The sequence below is a fragment of the Xiphias gladius genome, chromosome 19 (assembly GCF_016859285.1).
Source record: "Xiphias gladius isolate SHS-SW01 ecotype Sanya breed wild chromosome 19, ASM1685928v1, whole genome shotgun sequence".
NCBI classification, from domain to species: domain Eukaryota; kingdom Metazoa; phylum Chordata; class Actinopteri; order Istiophoriformes; family Xiphiidae; genus Xiphias; species Xiphias gladius.
The window spans coordinates 9,102,832-9,126,665 of record NC_053418.1 but is presented as its reverse complement, the minus strand read 5'-3'; the positions used below and the strand labels follow the sequence as shown (position 1 = coordinate 9,126,665).

At 38.1% G+C, this 23,834-nt stretch overlaps 5 protein-coding genes across 6 annotated transcripts; 4 read left to right on the top strand and 1 right to left on the bottom strand.

Moving 5' to 3' along the window:
• Positions 1–22: 22 nt before the first annotated feature.
• ufd1l (ubiquitin recognition factor in ER associated degradation 1) lies at positions 23–5,805 on the top strand. The gene is made up of 12 exons (XM_040154926.1): positions 23–169; positions 387–519; positions 2,330–2,362; positions 2,460–2,581; positions 2,951–3,081; positions 3,161–3,233; positions 3,340–3,408; positions 3,503–3,571; positions 3,645–3,695; positions 3,787–3,875; positions 4,812–4,896; positions 5,140–5,805. Exons 1-12 carry the CDS (start codon positions 167–169, stop codon positions 5,212–5,214), a joined length of 933 nt encoding a protein of 310 aa, XP_040010860.1. The 5' UTR covers positions 23–166; the 3' UTR covers positions 5,215–5,805.
• A 444-nt stretch (positions 5,806–6,249) lies between these two features.
• On the top strand, positions 6,250–8,617 carry c19h22orf39 (chromosome 19 C22orf39 homolog). The gene is made up of 3 exons (XM_040154929.1): positions 6,250–6,375; positions 7,372–7,539; positions 8,176–8,617. The coding sequence occupies exons 1-3, from the start codon at positions 6,346–6,348 to the stop codon at positions 8,305–8,307; spliced, it is 330 nt and encodes a 109-aa protein (XP_040010863.1). The 5' UTR covers positions 6,250–6,345; the 3' UTR covers positions 8,308–8,617.
• A 675-nt stretch (positions 8,618–9,292) lies between these two features.
• Positions 9,293–12,674, bottom strand: mrpl40 (mitochondrial ribosomal protein L40). Of its 2 annotated transcripts, none has more exons than XM_040154928.1 (5): positions 12,628–12,674; positions 12,002–12,085; positions 10,906–11,061; positions 9,753–9,834; positions 9,293–9,628 (listed from the first exon to the last, which is right to left on the bottom strand). In XM_040154928.1, the coding sequence occupies exons 2-5, from the start codon at positions 12,052–12,054 to the stop codon at positions 9,401–9,403; spliced, it is 519 nt and encodes a 172-aa protein (XP_040010862.1). In that variant the 5' UTR covers positions 12,055–12,085; positions 12,628–12,674; the 3' UTR covers positions 9,293–9,400. The 2 variants fall into 2 exon arrangements, with proteins under 2 accessions (XP_040010862.1, XP_040010861.1); XM_040154927.1 differs by lacking the exon at positions 12,628–12,674 and adding an exon at positions 12,245–12,471.
• Positions 12,644–18,649, top strand: acaa2 (acetyl-CoA acyltransferase 2). Its single transcript, XM_040154925.1, has 10 exons — positions 12,644–12,803; positions 14,062–14,228; positions 14,359–14,487; positions 15,113–15,229; positions 15,380–15,527; positions 15,706–15,881; positions 16,460–16,589; positions 16,696–16,766; positions 17,570–17,724; positions 17,817–18,649. Exons 1-10 carry the CDS (start codon positions 12,788–12,790, stop codon positions 17,896–17,898), a joined length of 1,191 nt encoding a protein of 396 aa, XP_040010859.1. The 5' UTR covers positions 12,644–12,787; the 3' UTR covers positions 17,899–18,649.
• Positions 18,650–19,491: 842 nt separating this feature from the next.
• On the top strand, positions 19,492–23,786 carry rpl6 (ribosomal protein L6). Its single transcript, XM_040154958.1, has 7 exons — positions 19,492–19,595; positions 20,360–20,506; positions 20,609–20,707; positions 21,714–21,857; positions 23,096–23,144; positions 23,308–23,492; positions 23,598–23,786. Exons 1-7 carry the CDS (start codon positions 19,545–19,547, stop codon positions 23,748–23,750), a joined length of 828 nt encoding a protein of 275 aa, XP_040010892.1. The 5' UTR covers positions 19,492–19,544; the 3' UTR covers positions 23,751–23,786.
• Positions 23,787–23,834: the final 48 nt, after the last annotated feature.

Sequence of the window (23,834 nt, the reverse complement as noted above, 5' to 3'; positions counted from 1 at the left end):
CTAGCGTCAGCCGTGTCTCCATTTCCTCCCGTTGCCTCGTACACTTCCGGGAGAAGCGGAAGACAACAGTGGAGATTCACAGCACCTTTGTGACGGATTTAAATAAGAAAACTGAAACAGACATTCAGTTTGAGTCGGTTGACAACCAAAGACCTAACCTGTCGACATGGTGAGTAGCACTCTGCTTTTGTTCACCCCTGAAGACGAATTCGTATCAAAACAAGTCGTATTCGGTGCAGTTTAGCTGGCGAGCGGCTAACAACAACAACAACACGACGACAGCAGCAGAAAGATGCCCTGTCATCATGAGATTAAAGTCCTGTCAACTCACGGGAAAATATCGGACCTGTGTGCGTTTTATTAATGGGATTCGGTTTGTTCCACAGTTTTCCTTCCAGGTATTCGACCACCCGATGTCCCGGGGGTTTCAGAACCGCTTCTCCACTCAGTACCGCTGCTATTCGGTGTCCATGCTGGCAGGACCAAACGACCGCTCCGACGTGGAGAAAGGAGGCAAAAGTGAGTGTTATTGAAAGAAATGCAAATATATATTCATCCACTCAGTCAGTTTAATGTTTCTGAACAAACTGCAATCTAACATGTTCGGGTCAACCCCTAAGAAATGTACTTTAAGTCCTTTGAAAGCATTAAATATACCTAAGAAATGGTAAGCAGTCAGAGAAGTATTAGTAACTTTTATTTTATTGGATTTGACTTAACGTAAGAGCTAAATAAAATGACTTCTTGAGCTTAAAATGTCACAGTTATTCAATCCACAATACCCTTTCCCACTCATGACCCTTGTTTGATGCTGTCTCCCACATTGAGCATCGCACCCAACAGCGATGGAGAAAGTATTCAGATCCTTTACTTAAGTAAAACTACTAATACCATACTTAAAAATACTCAATTTCAAGTAGATTTGCTGCATTTAAAATCTTAAAGATGTATAATGAAGAAAATGTGTCTAAAGTATTAAAGGTTAAAGTACTCAATGCAGAAAAAAGGCCCCTTTGATTATTATACTTATTATTATACATATATATATCTATCTATCTATATCCATATATATATCTAGATCTAGATATATATCCTTAGATTATTATTATTCATGCATTGATGGGTAAGTAGCATTTTTAGTAAGGATTATTTTTATTACGGATTAATTTGCTGATCATTTTCTTGATGGATTGATTAGTTTGTAAATAATCAGAATATAGTGAGAAATGCCACAGTTATCCAGAGCTCAATGAAACACTTTCACAACTTTTTTTCCAACTAATTGTACAAACCTCAAAATGATTACAAATAAAATGAAAAAAATAAAATAAAGGAGAAGCAGCAAATCCTCACATTTGAGAAGTTGGAACCATAAAATGTTTGACGACTTAAACAATTATCAAAACAGTTAGCAATTAAGTCAGTTTTATAGATTGAGTAATTGTTTCTACTCTACTTGTTTATAGTGTTGGATAGATTAATCTGTAACAAAACATCATATTTTATAAAGTCTTTATATATTTTGTATGTATAAATCTTCCTAGTAAGTTAATTAGTAGGTAAATATGTCAGTTAGATTTAATGGAGTAGAAAGTACAATAGTTCCCTCTGAAATGTTGTGGAGTAAAATCATAAATTCGCATTAAAAGAAAGTACTCAAGTACAAGCACCTCAAATTTTTACGCGTATGCAGTACTTGAGTAAATGTACTTGGTTAGATTCCACCATTGCCACCCAGAAAGCTGTTTTTATACTTTCTGGAAAGAAACTGAGAGGAAAGTGTAGTCTCATTGTAAAGTCTACTGAAACTAGGAGTCTCTTCTCTGCTGTTGACTCATATTCAGTTGCGCCTTAATGTCTGGCACAGCAAGCCTTAGACCCTCATGAACCTGTCTTATTTTGTTGTCAGTTAAGGTCTAACAGATGTTTTTTTTGATTCAGGTTCTTTCCAATGTGTAGGTGCCTTTGCTAAAACTGTGCTAAAAGATGCAATAAGTTTTTTTTCTACTGTAGCAGTTTCCTTGTAAGACAGTAGCCTTTGTAAGACCTTTTAAAGTGGTAATAATTTGCTTTTTTTCTTTTCATGAGATGATATTTGCCTTGTTCTGGCTGCTCAGTGTGTAGTATCACAGGTCAAATATGATCTAGTTCTCATATATTTCTACTTAAATCATTCTCGATATAGTACAAAGACATAATTTTCAAAATTCCTTTTCGTACTTGCACCTTTTGTTTCTTATATTTGTTGCTCAAAATTTTTATTAGCAGTAAAGATATTTTCGAGAACTTTGCTTTTTATGTCTCTAATAATTATTTGTTTTCTTTCCAGTAATAATGCCACCTTCAGCTCTCGACCAGCTCAGTAAGTGCAAGTTGAATCGAGCATCTCTTCATTTGAAAAGCCCTCTATGCATTCACGTTCCATGTTTCTTATCTTTCTCCACCTTTCCCCTGTACAGGCAGGCTGAACATCACCTATCCAATGTTGTTCAAGCTGACCAACAAGAACTCAGACAGAATGACACACTGTGGTGTTCTCGAGTTTGTGGCAGATGAGGGAATCTGTTATCTGCCACACTGGGTGAGAAGCAATAACAACTTTAATGTCGGTGTCAGAGATTGAACTGTCTGGCATCACCAGTGGTGGAGTATAAGTATTCTTTTAAAGTAGAAGAAGGATGGTTATACAGTATTGTTATTTTATGCAAATACAAGTAAAGGTACCAGCTTAAAAATCTATATCAGTAAAAGGAAAATGTGGTTTAAAAAAATTTTTAGATTGAAAGTAACTTTAGAAATTGATGGATGATCTTTAGGATTTTGATTGACACAGAGAGCAGAGATGTAATCTAACTACACTTTTCTTATCGTGTCTGAAATATTCTCTGTTGATTACTTGCTTTTACTTTGTAAGGCAGCACTGCTATTTGCTTTATTTTGTTTGCTGCAGATGATGCAGAATCTCCTGCTGGAGGAAGGTGGTCTGGTCCAAGTGGAAAGTGTTAACCTTATGGTGGCCACTTATTCCAAGTTCCAGCCTCAGAGTCCTGACTTTCTCGACATTACAAACCCAAAGGCAGTGTAAGAAATGTCAGTTAAGGAAAATAAATTCACCCTTTTTTCACATTTTTTGTTTAACTAAGTTGTCACTTCATTACAGGCTGGAGAATGCTTTGAGAAACTTTGCCTGCTTGACAACTGGTGACGTCATAGCTATCAACTACAATGAAAAGGTAAATCAGTTTATTCAAATTAGCGTTGAAGTAATGTCAATATGTTTTTCTCTGCATGTCTTTTTACTGAACACCAATACTAATGGAATCTGTGGGTTTGTTTCAGATATATGAGCTGCGAGTAATGGAGACCAAGCCAGATAAAGCGGTATCCATCATCGAGTGCGATATGAACGTAAGACCCTCTATTTTAGCGCTGACAACAGCAAATGATTCTGTTTCTGTTTAATTCATTATGTTTAATTCTGTGTTGGTACTCTGTTTCTCAGGTGGATTTCGATGCCCCTTTGGGTTACAAAGAGCCTGAACGACGCCCTCAGCACCAGGAAGAACCAACAGTAAGGACCAAACCCTAAAGGTACCTTTACAGTTTGTGCTCTGAACAATTAAATAAAACTCACTTCTTTACAGGAGGAAGAAGGAGATCCCAACAGTTATGCTGACATGGACACAGGATTCAGAGTGAGTAAATGTTGCTGTGGGTTAGAGACAAATAAATGTCCTTATAACTATTGATAATTGGAGCTAATGCCAATCTCCTTCCAATCCTCAGGCTTTCACCGGTTCTGGCAATCGATTGGATGGTAAAACAAAAGGGATTGAGCCCAGCCCTGCTCCTCTTGCCCCAAGTGATATTAAAAGGTGAAAAGATTTTATACATGTAGACATGAAGTGGCCTAACAATTTATATATTGTAACACAATGGATTAATTATTCAACATGAGAACTCTGCGACATAATAATGTCCCTCCTCACGCTAGGATTTTTTAGCTTTTTATGCCTTTATTAGACACCAGACAGTAGACAGATCACAGATAGGAGTAAAACATCCACAGGTTGGTTGTAGGTAGGTTGGTGAGCTGAATTGAGACATAATGTGACGGGGTGGGGCACGGCAGATTGTCAGCGGATGCACAGTGTTGTTAGTGTTGTAGACACTAACAAAGTCCTGGCAGTCAGTTTAAGCAATTTGTATCATTTTCTTGCTTTTGTTGCTGGTGATACAGAGTGGTGTACAAAAGACTGCTGTGATGCCATGCGAGTAACAACTATTGTGCTGTCGAGCATGGCAGGGAATGACAAAATGATACGATGTTTGTGAGATCCTTGAAAAACAACCGGAAATACTAAGTCTAACACTCTTAACAATGGAGAACTGCCAAACTAAGACCGGATCCTCACTCCTCTAATTTTCCGTCTTTGTGTTTCTCCAGGCATTAAAATCTCTGCTGCTTGTTGCTCACTTGTTTCACCAAGTCATCTTATTTTGGTGTCACATGACATGGTCAGCTTGCTTTTACCAGATATAATTCATAGTGTATCCATTCAACCAATTGCAAAATGCAACCATATACTCATCTTGGCTTGTAAGATGTACCAAAATGTTATCCTTTTACCATTGCACAATGTGACATGTTAATTCACGAGATGGTCAGAGTCCACACTGTGTGTGGAGGCCCTTAGTGGCACCTGTTCAATCTTTACTTTACTACACATCACTGAACATTGAACCATACTACCAGTGTTTCGTCTTGAGTGTAAATTCCTAATCTTAAACTCTCTTCTTTCATCACACAGAGGTATTCCCAACTACGACTTCAAAGTTGGCAGGATCACCTTCATCAGAAACTCGAGGCCTCAGCCCAAGAAAATTGTAGAAGATGTAAGAGATATGAATGATTTTTATCTGATGTTTAATTATTTGACTAGGCTGTATTTGTAGTATTTCAGTGAATGTCAGTGCAGTTCTTCATAATCCGTAGTTCTGTACAATCCCTTTCTATCGCACTTCAACATAATAATTTTATTGTTTGATTGAAATATTAATATTGAATTCTCTAAATAAGTTTCAAATCAGTCAACTTTCCAATTACAACTACTTTTAAATCTCTCTTAATCCTCTCAGGATGATGCCATGAACAGATTCATCGCCTTCTCTGGACAAGGACAGTCACTACGCAAGAAGGGCAGAAAGCCTTGAAGAACTCTAAGTGGAGAGGCTGGCTTATGTCCACAATTCCACCATATCTATTGTCACCTTCAACAGCAAAGTAAAAAAACTGACCTTCAGATACACTGGGATTTTGCCTCTGTCCCTTTTGAAATGGGAGTATTGCTGTTGAGTTGGGATTATAGTATGTAATTAAAACTCTGATGGTAGTATTTGCTCAGCAGAAGATGAGCTGCATAAAATGCTGTCAGTTTTAATTTGGTATTCAAAAGTTCTGGCTGACTGATTTGAGCCAGGCAGAATAAATTATTTCACCATACCACCAACAAGAAGAACAACTTGTGAAGTATTGTTGCAATATCAGATTTAAATAACTTTGACTTAGAGAATTCCCCCCTTTTTCCATAATTGTTGCATTTTTACAGTTCACTTTTAAATATACAGCTATACAGAGTTCCATTTTTATGAAAAAATGGGAGCAATAATAGCTCTAAACTTCTATTTTTAATTATATTGAATTTTATGTTCAAGGGTTTTTTTCTTAGTTACAGGAGTAATTTGAGTTTTCCCTATTTTTCCTGGTTTATTTATAGACAAATAAAGGAATGTGTTTTGAAGTTACTTAATTGTAGTTTATAATTATTTTTATTACGTTTAAGTATGGAAATGAACTACCAACCGAGACTGGAATATAATAAGATGTTTCTGTATCAGAGGCATTTTTCTTGGCTTGAGTTAGACACATTTATTTAGGAATAAGTACATGAGTAGTGGTTTATTGTCCAGCCCTAATTAGACAAAGCATAATAACATGGATAAAAGTAATAAGTAAATCATAAGTACTTTATAACACCAACAGATGACAGAAAAATCACAAAGATGTAAAAGTCAAGAAATGTCCATATTTGTAAAAACCAGGTACTTTACTTCAATTAATTGCAGAGTAACTTCAAATAAGTCGGTCACAATTATGGTAGCTAGTTATGAGGTCTTTAGTTAGTGTTTTTGTTTCATTTTGATGTTTTCTGTTCAAAGTTGCTCCATAGCTTTAAGTAAGTTTCAAAATAAGTGTCGTTGAACTGTGTGGTAACGCTTTTGTTGTGAAAAGAAATCGAGCCGGAAGTATCGTTCCTGGTCGAGCTAGTGCAGCTAACGTCAGTAATGGACCAGTCTGGAGAAATAGCGTGGAGGGTAATTTATCAATAACTAACTATATTATAACTTATTTTCTTGGCAAAATGTCCTGGTTTCGTTTTTCTTGTCCAGTTCTTGATAGTTCTGGTAAAGAATGAAGAATGCTAAATCTAAACAGTTAGCAAGGTTATTAGCTATCGTTGCTAAATTGCCAAAGTAACCTTAGCTAGCTACCAATAAGCTGTGTCCGATAAACCAGGTGGTTTCAACAGAAACCCTCAGTTATTAACCTGATTTATGAATTGCTTTGAAATTCAATTATGCTTGTCAAATTTAAAAACAAAATGTAAAGATAGATAATTGTAACGCTAGACCAGACACTGAGCACAAACCATAGCGACCTCAGAGAGGCGCTGTTGGATATCTGTTGGCTTACTTTTTCACTAAAGTAAGTACACAGTTTTGCTTTTGCATAAAAAAAACCAAAACATTTTTACTCAAAGTGTTTTAGAGGCCGTCCATATAGTGGACGATTCATTAAGTTAATACAAGTATTTCTGTAAACATTAAGTATTACATAATTCATGAAATACATAACCATGAATAATATACAAAATATATTCTATAAATTGTGAAATAATTTAAAACATTTTTGTCATTGGTATGAAATTATTTAATCTTGCTTATTTTCGCAATGATTCAGAATGGCCTTTTTTCAACGTCTTCACAAAGTTATTATCCAATCATAGTTTTATTTAATAATCTCTCTCTCTTTATCACCAATTATTAGCAAATCAAAAAAAGTTTTGAATCAGGCTGGAATATCAACCTCACTGAAGCAAAAACCATGGCCAGGCACACATGTTAAACACACTCCAAGTTGTTGTTTAATATATCCTTTAAGTGTCATTCTATGTCCTGTGGATTATGGAAGATATAACCAGGGAAGTGAAAATGATGCAGCCGTTCACCAGAAACACAACAGCATGGGCTTAAAAAATATCTTGTACAAGTTAGATTGGTGATGATTCCTGCCTCTGTCCATTCGCACAGCCTCCCCGGGTATGTGATGACTATTGGAGTGAATTCAGACACTGCAAAAGCTTGTGGAATAATTTCCACCACTACTACACTTACGGTACCTCCCCATCCTGCCAGCAGTGGAAAGAGGACTACCATAACTGCAGAGAGTGGGAAAAACACAGAGGCACTGAGGCAAAGGTACTGTGCAAGTGCTTATCTTGTGTTATGTTTGCCAGTGAGAAAGTAACCCAGTTATAAATCTGTAGTCGGTTTTATTTTCTTATCTCTTTAAGTATATTGGTGTTTTTAACTTAAAACTGGTTTTAAAAATGCCATGACATCTTTAATTTAAATTGAAGAAAATATAACTATCTATTCCATCTGCTTCTGTATATCAGTCCATTTTTATATCTCAAGTGGTCAACTGTGTTTAAAATGTTAATTTTCAAACATGGTATCAGTTTTGATTACAGTTTGATTACAGTTATTTGAGCTTTTGGGGATAGCATTTTCTATTCTGATACTACTCAAAAGGGCCTGGGCATTAATTGTACCTAAGCTTGTTTTTCATGACCTATTCTGACTGACAGACCAATTAAAAAAACTGTTCATATACACTTACAAGTGTCAAATAGACACTCTCTTGCTTTGTTCTACATTTTTTTGCGTTCGGAATTTATTGTAATGTCAGCGGAAGTAAAAGGTTGTCTTGCAATAATTAGATGAACACTTTGAAGATAAGTGTGGATATTTTAAAATTTGTTTCTCATGCCTTGTACAAGCCAAGTCTTATGGAAAATTCAAATTTTTTTCAATAACATTTATATATTGCAGGAAGCGTTGCAGAGGAGTGAAAGAGACAGAGTGGCAGAGCAGAGAAAGTTCACCCCAGTGTGGAAACTGAGAAAGGACCCACCCAGAGACTGGCACATGCCTCTCAACCAGGAGAAGCCTCAGGACTCCTGAACTGCCACTATTAACCTGCTGTATCTGTTCCATGGCGGCCAAATCAAAGTGAAATCAACTTTCGCAATATACAGTATTTCACTTCATGGACATAAAATCCTTAAGAGATACATGCTGGAGAGACTGGTCATCATGCCAACTCAGGTTGTGTTCAGAGCCACTATATGAAAACAGATGGTGGGAGCATCTAGTGGTCAGTGATGAGGATGACAACTATTCAACCAGTGAATTATAATATGATCTCTGCAAAGGCAGTGTTGTTTTTTGGCAGTCATAAATAATAAAGTCTCCAAAGCTTGTGTAAACTGAAGCAAAGAGGCTGACTGCACTCACACACTTACTGTAACTGAGTTTAATATTAATTGTTTGTTTTTTATCTGTAAGGAAAGGGCAACATTGGGTCAATTATGCAGTGGATACATTTTCAAGATTCCATGTAATCCATCTACGTAATGAAGAATTGGCTGTGCAACATTTTGATAGGGGTTAAATTAAAAATGTATGCTGCACTGGAATGTACCAAGACTATTTATGCCCAGCTTTTGTTTGCATCAACCAGAATAGCACTGTATGAAATGTGTTCAACTGTGGCAAAGGTGTTGTTTTTGATATTGTAGATACTCATCCATGATGATTTATATTAGTGATGCATTAATATAGCAAAGCTCAGCTGTAAAGTTTCAACCCGTACAGAGCTGTGTATTATTGTTTCTTCTGCCTTATATGATCTGATTATGGATTTACTCTTAAAAACAATGTTCAAAAAAATTCTGGACAAATTGGATCAATTAAAAAAAAAAATGTATTTTCAGTTTTCTTTTATGTTTTATACAGAGGTGTGATAGTGGTAAAAAAAATTAAACGCATTATTTCCATGAATGTTGTTGCATTTGATACAGGAATTAGAGAACTGAGGTGACTGTAAGCCTCATATAAGCCTAAGACAATTCAAGTTGTGCAAGGTGTCCTCCACAATTACACCTGCTGACTGTTAAAACGCTGCGTCTTAGTTTATTGTATAATGTACAAACAAGGACGCACACTAAATAAACAACAATACACACAGGCTGCACCCACAGCTCTTCCATGTCCTTCACTGTGTGTACACTTTAGTGATGTCGTTGTATTTCCCATCAGGAGCTTCATAATTGGTCTTTGGTGGTGTATAGACAGGACCTTCATGACTGAAGGGAAACAGAAGGGGGTCTGGCTTCAGCGCTGCCTGGTAAAGCTCCTCAGACTCCACCTTCAGCTCCTCCAGTGCCTCCTTCTGTGCTTCTAGAGCAAGTTCAACAGCCTGCACTTCAGCCATGTGCTGCTCCTGCAAGAACAAAGACAGATGAGCAGAGCAAATATACCCCACTAACTGTATATGATATAGAGCAGAGGTTAGAAGCAGAATATTCTATCAAAGTTTTAATGATGGAGATTTGGTAAGTGGTGACCTTTTTGTATTGACTCCACTCCTTCAGCAACAGGGCTCGACCCTCACTTTCTTCAAATGACAGCCTTGGTGTAGAACGCTCCCTTTGTAAGAGAATAATAAACACTAATTTAAAGCCCTTAAAAACCAGCAAGGAAAAAACAAAAGTCAAAGAAAGACATGATATACAAAAGCATGTCCATAAAATATATTAAAATTATTCATTTTAATCTTGAGGAAACATTAGCCAGTCTTCTGATGTTTGAATCCAGTTTGTGAGACTTAATGTCAAAAGACTGTTTTTAATCTAATCTATTGTTTGGAACAGCCAATAGGGATTTTCCTGTGATCTTGATGAACTGGGGTTGTGACATAGATTAGGCTCAAATCCATCCTTAAACCCATGTCCCAGAAAATGAAGATATTTTGGCTATCCTAATTCTGAGAACCCCCAAGAAATTGATTGTTTACACATCAGATTAAAACTCAATACGTGAGTGTTTTGAACTCTAACACAAATTTAGTCTCTGGTTGCTCAGATCAGATTTCCAGCTGTCCACTGACTATGTAAAACAGTGTTGACCATGGATCCAGTGGTCACAGAGAGAGAGAGAGAGAGAGAGAAAAAGTAACCTCCCTGTATTAATTCATCTGCTCTCCCCGCAGCTCATTTTCCCTCATGCAACAGGAGGTTGACAATGCCTCCACGCAATGCTACAGCTGTGGAGTGAAAACATACTTCTCTTTTCTTTCATCTCGCTTAGAGCTTACATTTTCAGTCTAAATGTGACAAATGACCAAGATGTGGCTGGTGGTGTCCTATATTTTTCTTACTTTCCAAAAATTCCATGAATAGAGCAAAACCAACATACCACCCAGTGCAGCAAAGTTGTTCACTGATACTATTTTAAGAGTTTTTAATGTATTCAATAGTTCTGTTAAGCTATATCAGCCGGGCCTTGGACACAGAGGCAATACTTTGTTGTTTTTTGGTGTTTTCACAGCATTTGTTGATGATAAAAAGAATAGTGAATAATGCCAGCCTTATTCTTTGTTTACCGTTATCACACTCAGCACTGCAGATAGGTTCACAACACTTCAACACAAATCTCAACACAAGACAAATTTAACCGATAAAACAACCACAACACCAATAACAGTGAAATGAGATGTACCTTGTTTCATCAAAGCATTTGGCTGGAGTGATGAAGTCCTCTATTGGGATATATTCAGGTGGAATCTTTTCCAGCTTCTTCAGCTTTTTTCTCAGCCGCTCTCTCATTATCTGCTCCCTTCTTGGGTCCACTTTCTTCTTCTTTTTGGGCTCCGCTCTTATGAAGCACAAAGAACAGCTTTATGTGAGCACATTCAATCACAAGATTTATTTGGAGACACAACTGGGAAATATATCAATATAATATTTGAAACTGTGACATGAAACAAGATATTGTCTGTGATTTTGGTTTTCATAAGGATTAATAAAAATTAACATTAGATTACTTCATTCTCTAAACTGGGACTCCTGAGTTGACTTGGAACTAAATTGTGTGTCAAGCAAGGTTCCACACACAAGACTACACCTCAGTTACACAATCGGGACTAAAAACCATCATACCCATCATCAAAATATTTATTGTTGGGCTCCTCCTGACCTTCCACCACCCCCACCTCCACCCCTCTATGCGTTTTGAACAGTACCCTGCCCCCTCCAAGTTCCCTTTAAGTACAGTACAAACGGAGATCCGGAAAACCAACCAACGTGCTGAAATAACTTTGTTTTCTTTGCCTTTTAGTTTGCTGAACCGGTTTGAAATTATTAATCGATTAGCTGATTGACAGAAAATTAAGTGACATCAAGTTTGATAAGCAGCTGTTTAGGTTATTTATTAAGCAACAATGCCATTGCCGTTCCCTGGTTTCGGCCTCTCTAATGTGAGGATTTTCTGCTTTTTTTCAATTTTATATTATTGTAAATTATATATTTTTGGGTTTTTGGACCTTTGGTCAGAAAAAAAGCAATATGAAGACATCACTATGGATTCTGGAAACTTGACATGATGGACTGTTTTGTGTATTAATTGATAAACAAACAAAATAATCATTAAATTAATAAAATAATAGAAGTGAGTGCACATGGCACAATTAATGTTTTTCTGTTATTCTTTAAGTTCATGAAATAAACAGTCACAGTGCATTAACATTTGAAGAAATGCTCGTTTTAATGTCTGTTTACTGCAGGGGTATTTATGCATAATTCAGCTTTGATCTTACCTCAGTGGAGCAGATGTCTTCAGTGTCATCACTGGGGCAAACCATGGACTCATTGTGACAGCATGATGTTCTCCCGACAGGACGCTGCAAAAAAAAAACAAACACACACACACACAACAATGGACCTGTGTGTTTGTCAACCACAGAGCTGTTTCAGCTGCATTCCTCTACTGAGTAACCTTAGCTACGTTAGCCCCGGGTAGCTAACACCTTGTGAGTTCACATCAAACTACAGACGCTCACCTTGACGGGGGGGTCTGTCGGGACAAAAGCCTGCAGAGACCGCGCGACAAAGCCACAGACATGTTTCCACTGTGTGAGGTTTCACTTTAAACTCATACTAAAGCGATAGAAACGCTCACATGTAGCTACACATCACTTGACTTGTCCCTTTGCTTAAGTGAGAAGTGGCGCACGATCATGACGTTGTGCACAGGCTCGCTCGTAACTTAGCATTCGCACTTTCGAGTATTTTGTTTGTACGGAACATTAAATCAATGGTGTTAAATACAGGCTAGTTCAATTGCAGTTAGGAAAAAGAGTAATAATAATAAAAGCTACGCAAGACTAATAATGATTAAAAATTTCTTAGTTTGAATTTGTGTAACATTTTTGTCGAATCTCACCGGAAGAATCAAGAGTTAGCGGCTGCAGCGTCATTATTTAGGGGAAAGGTCGCACCTGTCCACGGTTTTTATATTCACCTCTGGCTGATTCAGAGTGCCAAAACAAAGACATCAGTGGAGAAGTTTGATCCTGGCCGTGGTGGGTTGCTGAATCAACATCATGGCACTTCTCAGAGGTAAACAAACGCGTTTCAGCTCAGCAAGAAGCCAAACAAAGCAGGAATGCTTGCTGGTGGACTTGGAAGATTTGTCAGTGTTAGAGCTACACGTTTCACGTTTGTGCATCAGTGTATTAGTCACTGATATCAGTGTATCAGTGACTTAAAAGACGTGTCCTTTCTGTATAGTCGAGTATAAATATCAGAAGAGTTTGAAACTTTTGCTGAGCATAAAGTTACTGCAATATAGGTGAAAGGTGACAAGATGGACTCAAGATCATTAACAGTTATTTGTCGATTGCAAGACTATCTACACAAATGCACATTAGAGAACATTAGAGAAGGTAAAACCCTGTGACCATATGGACTCATAAAGACTGCTTCCTCATTAGAAAACAAAAAACTTAAGACCTACTGTATGAACTGTCTCGGCATTAGATTCTTTAGAGATAGATTCTTTTATTTATTTATTTATTCAATTATGGAGAGTCATCCGTTTCAGTGTGTTTATAATATTATAGCAGTTACATTATTGGATCATAAATATTGAAAACTCCTCAAAACTTGAATACAGTTACTATTCAGAAATCTTTATGCTCTTTTATTATTCAGTCCCTTTAGTTTTTGGTCTGTTATGTATTTTTGTTTACTTTCCACACACAGAATAGAGTGTAAAAAATATTGTACAACGCTAGGCACACCTGTCCACATCCAGCCAGGTGTTGCTATGAGGTTAGGTGAAACCAAAATGAAAGACAAGTGCAGTGCATATGCAATGGCAGGTCAAAGCATCCTGCGCCTCCTGACAAGTACCAGAGGTTAGTTGACAGTTGAGTGTCCGATTAGAATCCAAAAGGCATATCAACACTGTATCATACCTAACAGCTATTTACCTCTAGCGACTTGTTTATTATGAAGGATTGTGAAGCAATTTTCATTTGTTTTAAAAAGTTACCAAAAAAAAAAAATCTATATATATATCCCTCCAGAATCCCTGAATATTTCCCATTTGTTTATGCCTTTGTGTGATAGAAAAGTTTATACTCTACCCTGAGGACTGAAAATCCAGAAGTAGCTGCTCCTCTAGTCCCATCTGATGCATCTGATGTTAGTTATACCGTATCTTTGTCTTCTGCATTTCAATGCACAGGCTGTCTCGACCATCTCTACAGCATCTACAACCCCAGTAAATCCTTACACTGTGATGTGGTGGTGGTTTAATGGTGGCTGGTGTGAGCTCCTTGTCGTTGTACTAAACTGCTCCTTTTCTCTGCAGGTGTATTTATTGTAGCTGCCAAGCGCACTCCGTTCGGTACCTATGGTGGCGTGCTTAAGGATCACAGTGCAACAGACCTGGCTGAGCACGCAGCCAAAGCCGCCCTCGCTGCAGGGGGCGTGGCACCGGAGCTCGTAAACAGTGTCATCATGGGAAATGTCATGCAGGTAACTAAAATCCAACATCAGCTGTCACATTTAAACAATCACAAGTACTATCACATGAAAATACCTGTGTAAATACACTTATTTGTGTGCTGACTAGTGTCCTGTCTTCATCTACCCCCCCTAATTTCAGAGCTCAGCCGATGCACCCTACATTGCTCGTCACGTTGGCCTGAGGTGTGGCGTTCCTATCCCAGTGCCTGCTCTCACTGTGAACCGCCTGTGTGGATCTGGTTTCCAGTCCATCATCAGTGGTGCTCATGTAAGGACTTCACCAAGAATAAAAAACATTCTGGCAGGAATACAAAAGTACAATAAACCATGGTATTGTACACTCAGTGGCCACTTTATTAGGTACAAGTGTGCAGTGTAATGCAACCCAATTCAACTGCTCTGCCATAAAGTCTGGTTTAATGTTGCATATGATGTTTTTTTTCTTTGTTGAAACTATCATAAAAGTGTTAATTGAATTATACGTTTTTACGTTTTCACTGAGGTCATAGTTAGTGGTATTGTTGTACTGAACTGCATTATATTCTGAGGTGTTCCTAATATTCTGCCCCCCTCATATATGTAAATATGAATTAGAAACGCCTCTTAATACAATCTAGTCCACCACTTTTAACTATGACCTCAAAAATGAACATATAATTGAATTTACAAATGTCTGACAATGTCATCAAAAACTGAACATCATGAAGTTGGTAAAGAATGATGTTGTGGCAGTGCTGTTGTATTGAAATGCATTAGATTGTACAGCTGCACCTAATAAAGGGGCCACTGGGTGTATAGTGGAGAACAATATTCCACATATACAGTGATAATGTGTCTCACCTTTTGTCTTGATCTTCCCAAACAAAAACCTGCTACCTTGTGTGTGTTTGTAGGAGATTTGCCTAAAGGACTCAGAGGTGGTCCTGTGTGGAGGTTCAGAGAGTATGAGCCAGGCCCCGTACGCTGTTCGCAACATACGATTTGGTACAAAGTTTGGAGTTGATCTCAAGGTTGGCTTTTGATTGATTTTTCTTTCATTTTCTACTCCCACAATACTTGACTGCAATGTACTGCACATGAAGCCATACGATGACCATAAAGACAGCTTGTTAATAAACGCTCTGACACAAAGATAAAACCTCCCCTCGTCTGCCGGTCAGCTAGAGGACACTTTGTGGGCGGGTCTGACTGACCTGCACATCAAAATCCCAATGGGCAACACGGCGGAAAACCTGGCAGAGAAATACGAGATCACACGAGAAGATTGTGACAACTATGCATACCAGACGCAACAAAGGTGGAAAGCCGGTAAGACGGAATTCATTTTTTTAATATCTTTACTTTTCATGGTCTTCTCACCTTACATAGTAACTCTGAAATATGTTGCTTTTGAGAAGAAAGACTTCGTCATTTTGCATCCGAGATGTTTCCGCTCAAGGCAAGTGCATTCTTAGTAGTTAAATGATAACTATTTTTCTATTTACAGCTCATGAGGCTGGTTACTACACAGCAGAAATTGCTCCCATTGATGTGAAAGCCAAGAAAGGCAAGGTGTCCATGGCTCAGGATGAACACCCTCGGCCTCAGACCACACTGGAACAGATGGCCAAACTGCCCCCGGTCTTCAAGAAGGGAGGGACTGTTACTGCTGCCAATGCTTCGGTGAGTTAAAGCCTAAGGTGTTGTCTCCTTAAGGATCCGAGGTGATCAGTATATCTTTTATCATTCGAGTTGAACGTCAAACAAGTGGTGTGTCCCACTTCGGGCATTATCTTCAAAGTGTTCAATTGCTTTAACATGAAAAGCTAGAAACAACCATTTTAGTTGTTTTCATGTTTTAACTTTTATTAATGCGTGGTCAACATACAAGACAAGGCTGATTTTCTTGCTCAATGAAAAATTGACAGTCTTTTGAAGAAAGCGATACATTTAGCTCCTTCATCACCTTTGTCGTGTTTTTTCGTTTAATCAGACAGGAGGCATTACACAGAACCTAAAAGTAGTTAATCACTTTGAAAATAGAATGATTCTGATCTCTTTTGTTAACGAGATAAGATTCTGTATTGTCTTTTCAAGCACTTGAAGGAGTTGTGACTTTTTGTAGTATCATTTAGAGTTCCACAGCTTTACCTGAAGACAGTAAAATATATTTTAATATGAACATCATGCAACCATTCTTACTTCTACCATGAGGAATTGCCTACTATTACCACATCTAACATTCTCTGCTTGATCTCCAGGGTGTATCTGACGGTGCCGCTGCAGTGGTGATCGCAAGTGAAGATGCGCTGAATGAGCACAAACTCACTCCACTGGCAAGAATAGTGGCGTATCATGTGTCAGGCTGTGACCCAAGCATTATGGGAATTGGTGAGTGAAACCACGGTTAAAAGGGAATGACTGACCAATAACCTGTTGTGGTGTTCAACACGATCTCCAATAGCAAGAATGTCTTGTTTCCTTCTCGTCATCTTAGGTCCCGTTCCAGCAATCACAGAGGCTCTTAAAAAAGCCGGTCTGACTCTCAACGACATGGATCTTGTGGAGGTTTGTTACTAGTGAACCAATAGCTGTGACTTCTTACCTCAGATTATGTCACACATTCAAATGTTTACTTATGTAAAAATACATTAGTGTTATCATAAACATGTAAATAAATTACCAAGAGTAAAACTCCTTTCTCTGAGGAAAAGTGTCCCTGGTGACTGATAATATTATTATATATGACATTATTAGATTGTTCACACTGGTGCATTAATGTGTAAGCAGCAATTTACTGTTGTAGCTGGCTGAGTTGGAGCAACTGCAGTTGTCATGAGACGGTTAATGGGGAAAAATTGGGTAATTTGATCAGGTAATCTTTTGGCCTCAAGTTTGAATTTAAATGAAATCAGGTGATAAATTTAAAGGGGAAATGTCTCTTTGGTGGAACTGCTAACAAGTCATAGATATCTGAAACATGAGAAGGCGCCCCAAATATGCACCGCTTTTTATTTAAGGGGGTCACAAGCCAAAAAAAAAGGTTGGAAACGAATGGTTCAAATTTTAACAATGTGTTAGATTTGATAAGCTCATTAGATGTTGTTTTTTTTTTTTTTTTTAATGCAAAATCTTAATCTGCCATGTAACTAGTAACTTTGGCTGTCAGATAAATGTAGTGGAGTGAAAATGTATGGGAATACAAGACTAATGTAGCTTAAAATGGAAACACTCAAAGTACTTTAATTATACTTAAGTACAGGACTTGAGTAAGTGTGCTCAGTTACTTTCCACCACTACATTTCATATGTTTTGATTTATTCGGATGTTGATTAGCTAGTTGTGCCATCGATGTCATTTGCTTTGCACAGGTGAATGAGGCCTTTGCCCCTCAGTACCTGGCTGTTGCTAAGGCTCTTGGGCTGGATCCAGAGAAAAGCAACGTTAACGGTGGCGCTATTGCCATAGGACATCCTCTCGGTGCTTCTGGAGCACGCATCACTGCTCACCTGGTTCATGAGCTCAGGTAGCCTAGTCATTAGTGATTATATGTACAGTATATCAGCTGAGGTGTCGGCATGTTGAGTAGCTTTGAATAATGATCTTTGTTTCTGACAGGCGACGAGGAGGCAAGTACGCTGTTGGCTCTGCCTGCATCGGTGGTGGTCAGGGCATTGCCATTGTCATCAAAAATTGCTGACTGAAGAACCTGCCAGTATCAGAAGAATTCCTGTCAAAGAATGTCCCACACTCCACTTGCAATAAAATTTAGTTCACACATGCTAAAAAGAGATTTTTTTTATTTCCCCCGCATACACATAAACTGGTTAATGTTCTATCAACGTGAGGCATTGCTGCTCGGGTTTCCCCTGGAACACAAACAAAAGTATCACTCACGACTCATTTTTTTCCTGCTTACTCTTGTTATTTCTTTCAGTCTCTTTATACAAAATGCACAATCAATGTTTCAGTCCGGTGTTGCCTTGAAAAGCCCTGCGAAAATAAAGAGCTAATTCATGTGTCTGACCGTTGTACCAGAGTGCTGCAAGAGTCTGTTTCTGTATGTGTCTGAAACAAAGAGGTAGCTCCTTGATCAGATCAACCCATGTAGCATATTATTAACTCATAAAGTGCAGTTCGTGGTGGGTTAGAGTGAGGTTTAAAGGAACTCTGATGGTTGCCTTAAACGCTCTCTATCACGCCTTTATCAGGGATTATTATTGCCAGAAAACATGTCTGACCTGTGATGGCTCCAGCAAAAACTGTTTTTTTGTATTTCTTTGTCAGAGAATCTCAGTAAATTGAATTTTTTTTTAAAAATGGAAGTTTTCATCTGCAGCCCTTGACAGCAGCCTATGCTTTTTTTTTTAGTTTAGCAGGGAATTGAGATTTAACAAACAACTGCTACTGGTTTTTATTTTAGTTCTAGTGGTAATTTTTATTCAAACAAATAGCTTTTTTTTTAAATTTTTTAAATGTATGCCTACATAATCAGGCTCATTTTTAGTTTTATATTTACTAAAAAGATGTATTTAATTAATCAAGACCAGTGAAACTTTACTTTTGTTACTTTTTCTTTTTCTGCTGCTGCAGGAGATATCGATATTTTCTTAACTAGTAAAGGGAACTTTGAACTTAGATTATTTTGTTACATATGCTCAAAATGGTTTTAGAAAAACTGATAACATACAACCGTAGTGAAAGTATTACTGAATGGGTGGTATTTGATGATGGACTTCTGTGCACTTAACCATTTTTGGACCATTAAAAACCCTCTTTGAATTTGTTAAAGTTATATTATTTCTTTTTTGAACAATGCAAAGCAGGGGAGTACGAGTAGACAAAAGTCCGCATGCCAAATAAATACATAGCAGCTACTAATGTATTCATGTATTCTTATAACAGGTAATGTATGGGCAAAACAAAAGAGAGCATCAAATGTGCTTCACAAATAAATAAATAAATACATTTTTAAAAAATCAAGTTTTTAAGCTTTGCTGTTACGGGATTGTGTAAAGACTGTTCTGAGATTTTTTTCACATCAATTATGAAAAGTCTAAAAGTGATCAACATTGTATTTGGTTTTTGGCTTATGGATATGATATTTTACTTAAAGATAAAAAGCTCTATATAATCATTAATTGTTTGCATGGCCAGATAAAAACAATGATATTTTAAAGAAATGAATTTATGTAACGAAAATCTGTTCAAAATGTCAGGGAGTGCCAGTGCAATGATTATTTTATTTCAAATGTACCGTGAGAATAAAGGAGAAATATATTTAGGACTACAAGGACCATCGCACGCTTGAAACTCGACGCAATTACGTCAACGTCATGGTGCAGCATGAATATATGCGTCACATCCCCGGATGTCGGTCTTTTTTTCATAGCAAAGGTAAGAGTGCCTTGCCTTCGTGTTACTGTGGGAATAAAATCTGTTTTCATCTGTGTTATAGAATAAAAATTTCAGTTTTCAAATATCAGGAGACGAATCTGTGTACTTAGGTGACGCATTAGACGTCGTTATTACCATGATTTATCCGTCATGTTGCTGAAATAATGAGCAGTTTGGTGTATCGGCAGTCCTAGGCCGCTGGCTAGCCTTCGTACTGTCTGTAACGATAGCGAGCAGCTAAATAGAAACGCGTTGTCCTTCGTCGCACTTATGTGCCGTTTACAAACACAGTTCCGCTGTCTCTCGCTTAATCTTCCTTTAAAAAAATGAAATTGGCATTTTTAGAAGACAAGTAGTTGGCTAGCCAGTGTCCTGTGTTGCTAGCTACTAGCCAGCATTACTTGTCATGCCTCTTCTGGATTGGCAGTTGCTGTGGCGTTTAGCACTCCACTATGAACATTTAACAATTGTTTGTAGAATGGTTGTTTTTTTTTGTTTGTTTTATTCCCCATGCTACTTACCAATGCATAGTGTAATAAGACTAGGAACATCATTTACTTGAAGGCTGTAGTTGTCATTGATAGTGCTCCTCTGCTGTGTTTGGTACCGGAGCCAGTTCACTATATAACAGCACACAATGCACTGTCCAACCTGGGCAGGAATACAATTTTTTGCTCAGATGATTAAAAATAAACGATATCAATTACATTTTTGTGACATTGCTGCAGTAAGTGTACCAACATTTATCTTTCTTACTGTGTCAGATGGCAGAGGGAGACAAGAAGTCTGCCAAGAAGAAGCATGGGAGCCGGAACCCAGTTCTGGCCCGGGGAATCGGCCGCTACTCCCGTTCCGCTATGTACGCCCGGCGGGCCATGTACAAGAGGAAGACAAAGACCACTGAGACCAAGGTGAGGGCATATCTATGACACCTTGCAAAATGAACATTAAAGAGGCCATGTCCACATCGCAGTTGTTTGTCAGGTTTGGATGATAATTTGATCTTGTTTCAGGTGGAGAAAAAGATTAAGATGAAGCCCAAGGCCACTGTTTCCAAGAATGTTGGAGGAGACAAGAATGGAGGCACTCGTGTTGTCAAGCTGCGCAAGATGGTGAGTGATGTAACTAGTCTTTACCTTCAGACTGGATTTTGTTCATCTTAATGACAGTCGAGAACTTAGATGTAAGTATGCAAAGAGAAACAGAATTCAAAATATGAGTACCTACATGTTTGGACCAATCATTAACAGTTGCCTGAGTGAGGGGGAATAAATTAGTTTACTGTTCAGGAGATCCATTAAAACTACTGGAGTCATACATAGTGTTCAGTGTTTTAGCATTCACCAGACAGAGAAATGGACATCAACTTAAAAGCACAGGCAGCAACAAAGCAAATCTTCAGTCTACACACGCAAATGTTCTACGCCACACACTTCGAAGGTTGTTTACCAGGCTACTTTGGTAACAGTAAAATGGCAGAAAACGGGTTTTTCTTCTTTTTTAAGTCTACACTCTGAAGTTTATTAGGTATACCCAGCAAAAACTAATGCAATCTAATACAAAAGTCGCACAATAAGTCCTACCTTCATGAAGGTTTCGGTGTTCAGTTTGTCTTGAAACTTTTAGAGAGGTAGTAAATCAACTTTTTCATTTTGGAGGCTGCAATTTGTGTTGTCGAATTGTATTGTGTTATACAGACAGGTTTCCGTTATTTTGTGCACCACACTTTTTAGGCTTAATTATTGGACAAAACCTGTCTGTATAATACAATTCACTTCAAAGGCACCCCACACTACACCCTCCAGAATTATCAAACATTATAACCTTTAGGGAAAGATTTATTGCAGGACTGTTTGTATTCAACTGCATTGGGTTTAGCAGGGTGTTCATAATAAACTGGCAACTGTGTGTGTGTATAGGGTTGAATTTTTGCTTGTAATCATTCTGATAATGACCAGTCATATCAGTTGATACAGTGCTGTCAACACCAAAAAAAACCCCCAAAGTGTCAAGTAAGAAGGAGCCCACCTGTTAATTTTTTAAGTGCATATCATCCACTGGATTTCTGCAGCAAACCCAGAATTAAAATAGTAATATTTTTGTGCGCTCCCACTTTAGCCCCGCTACTACCCCACAGAGGATGTTCCTCGTAAACTGAAGAGCCACGGCAAGAAGCCATTCAGCCAGCACAAGAGGAAGCTGCGCACCTCCATCACCCCAGGAACTGTACTCATTCTGCTCACTGGTCGCCACCGTGGAAAGGTGAGACCCCATTTCTTACACATGCCTTGAACATTCCAATCAATATTATGAAGTAGCAGAAAATGATTCACACAATGCTCCTTAGAGGGTTGGAACAACTTAACTGGTGAATATCTAATGACCCTTTTATGACAGGGTTTGGGAGTAATGTTATTAGTAAAGAATCCGCTATGGGGGTTTGAGGAGCAGGAATCTGTTTGCTTTTAGGACTGAAACAGGATAATCTCTCTAACTTTCATATATTGTACAAAAACTTGTTTGACTTGATGTATACTCTCATATACAAGTATTGGTCATTATAATCTACATGTAATCCAACTTCCACAGTTAAAATTCTACATCTTAGAATATGAGCCTGCATGATATTGGTGCAATGCACAATGGAGTGCAGTTGAAAATGGACATGATAACCTCAATTAAGTGCTCAGATGAGTCTAATGCAGGAACTATGACACTTGGCTAAAGGGACCTCCACCTGTGAAGTTTTTTAACCTTATTTATATACTGTTGCGTGACAGTTAACTCTACACCATTTCTGACAAACTGATATTGGTCTAGTATTTTAATTCACTATAATTGTGATGGATTTGTTTTTTTTTTTCATTAAATGTCATAGATCAAACTGTCTTATATTAGCAACATGATGACAGTGCTGTATCACCATCAGTTTCCATAAGGAAACTCATAGAACACACAGTATCAAACAATATTGGCTGTCAAAAAAAAATCAGTGGTGCATCCTTATTGTGCATGAAAGATTTCTGCTGAAGGACACATTGTGGGTTTAACATCACTATAATCACACACCCTCAGTACCACAGACATTGTCCCTCCCACTCTCAAACACTACACGGGCAAGTTATGGAAGCAAGTATGCCCACACAGACTTGGAGCTTTGGCTGACCTAAATAATGTTTCAGCTATGAAACTGACAAGCAGAGAGCCCTCGTGATTAAAATCAGGAGTGCGTGTCAAGTAGATTATTTTCCCCCCGTCTAAATAGCTGGGCATGAAAGTTGATTGCAGCTATTAAATTGTCTTATTGAAATGGCACAAATGTTAGTTTTTTCTGAGCTCACTGGACTCCATTAGTTGAAGGATCCTTTTTGTGCCCCCAAGTTGGCACTAAATATTACATGTAGTCGTTGATGCAGTAATTGAGCGCCTTGTGCGCAAAACGAGGCCGAATACAGTAGCTTCACATCAATGACCCTCTTTTTCCCTTTTTTCTTTTTTAGCGTGTGGTGTTCTTGAAACAGCTCTCAAGTGGTCTCCTGCTTGTCACTGGTAAGTATCAATATTTTTGGTGACTTTTTGGTTACTCAACATGAATGGACATTATAGAAGAATCATTTATAATTCATAGTAGTAGCACTGTCAGTACAGTGTTGGGCATCTTAATTCTCCTTTTTTAACATCAGTGTTTTCTTGTTTTCTTGCGTACTTTTAGGACCTCTTGCCTTGAACAGAGTTCCCCTGCGCAGGGCTCACCAGAAGTTTGTCATTGCCACCAACACCAAAATGGACATCTCTGGCATGAAGATCCCCAAAACCCTGAACGATGCCTACTTCAAGAAGAAGAAGCTGAGGAGGCCCCGTCACCAGGAGGGAGAGATCTTTGATACAGAGAAAGAGGTGAGCTAACTTTGATGTCTCAGAATACACTACGGGACATTGGCTCCCAGATTAATGATAATGATTAATGATAACTGACTCAGTGGTTTTCTTTGTCATTTGCAGAAGTACCAGCTGACAGAGCAGAGGAAGGAGGACCAGAAGGCTGTTGACGCTCAGCTCCTGCCCCTCATTAAGAAGGTACCTCAGCTGAAAGGGTACCTGCGATCATCTTTCTGCCTGTCTAATGGTGTCTACCCACACAAACTGGTTTTCTAAATGTGTTGAAATAAAGAGTTCCACCGTCTTAAGCCATCTCTTGCCTTGTTTGTACTGACATTTTTCTTATCTACACATAGCTCG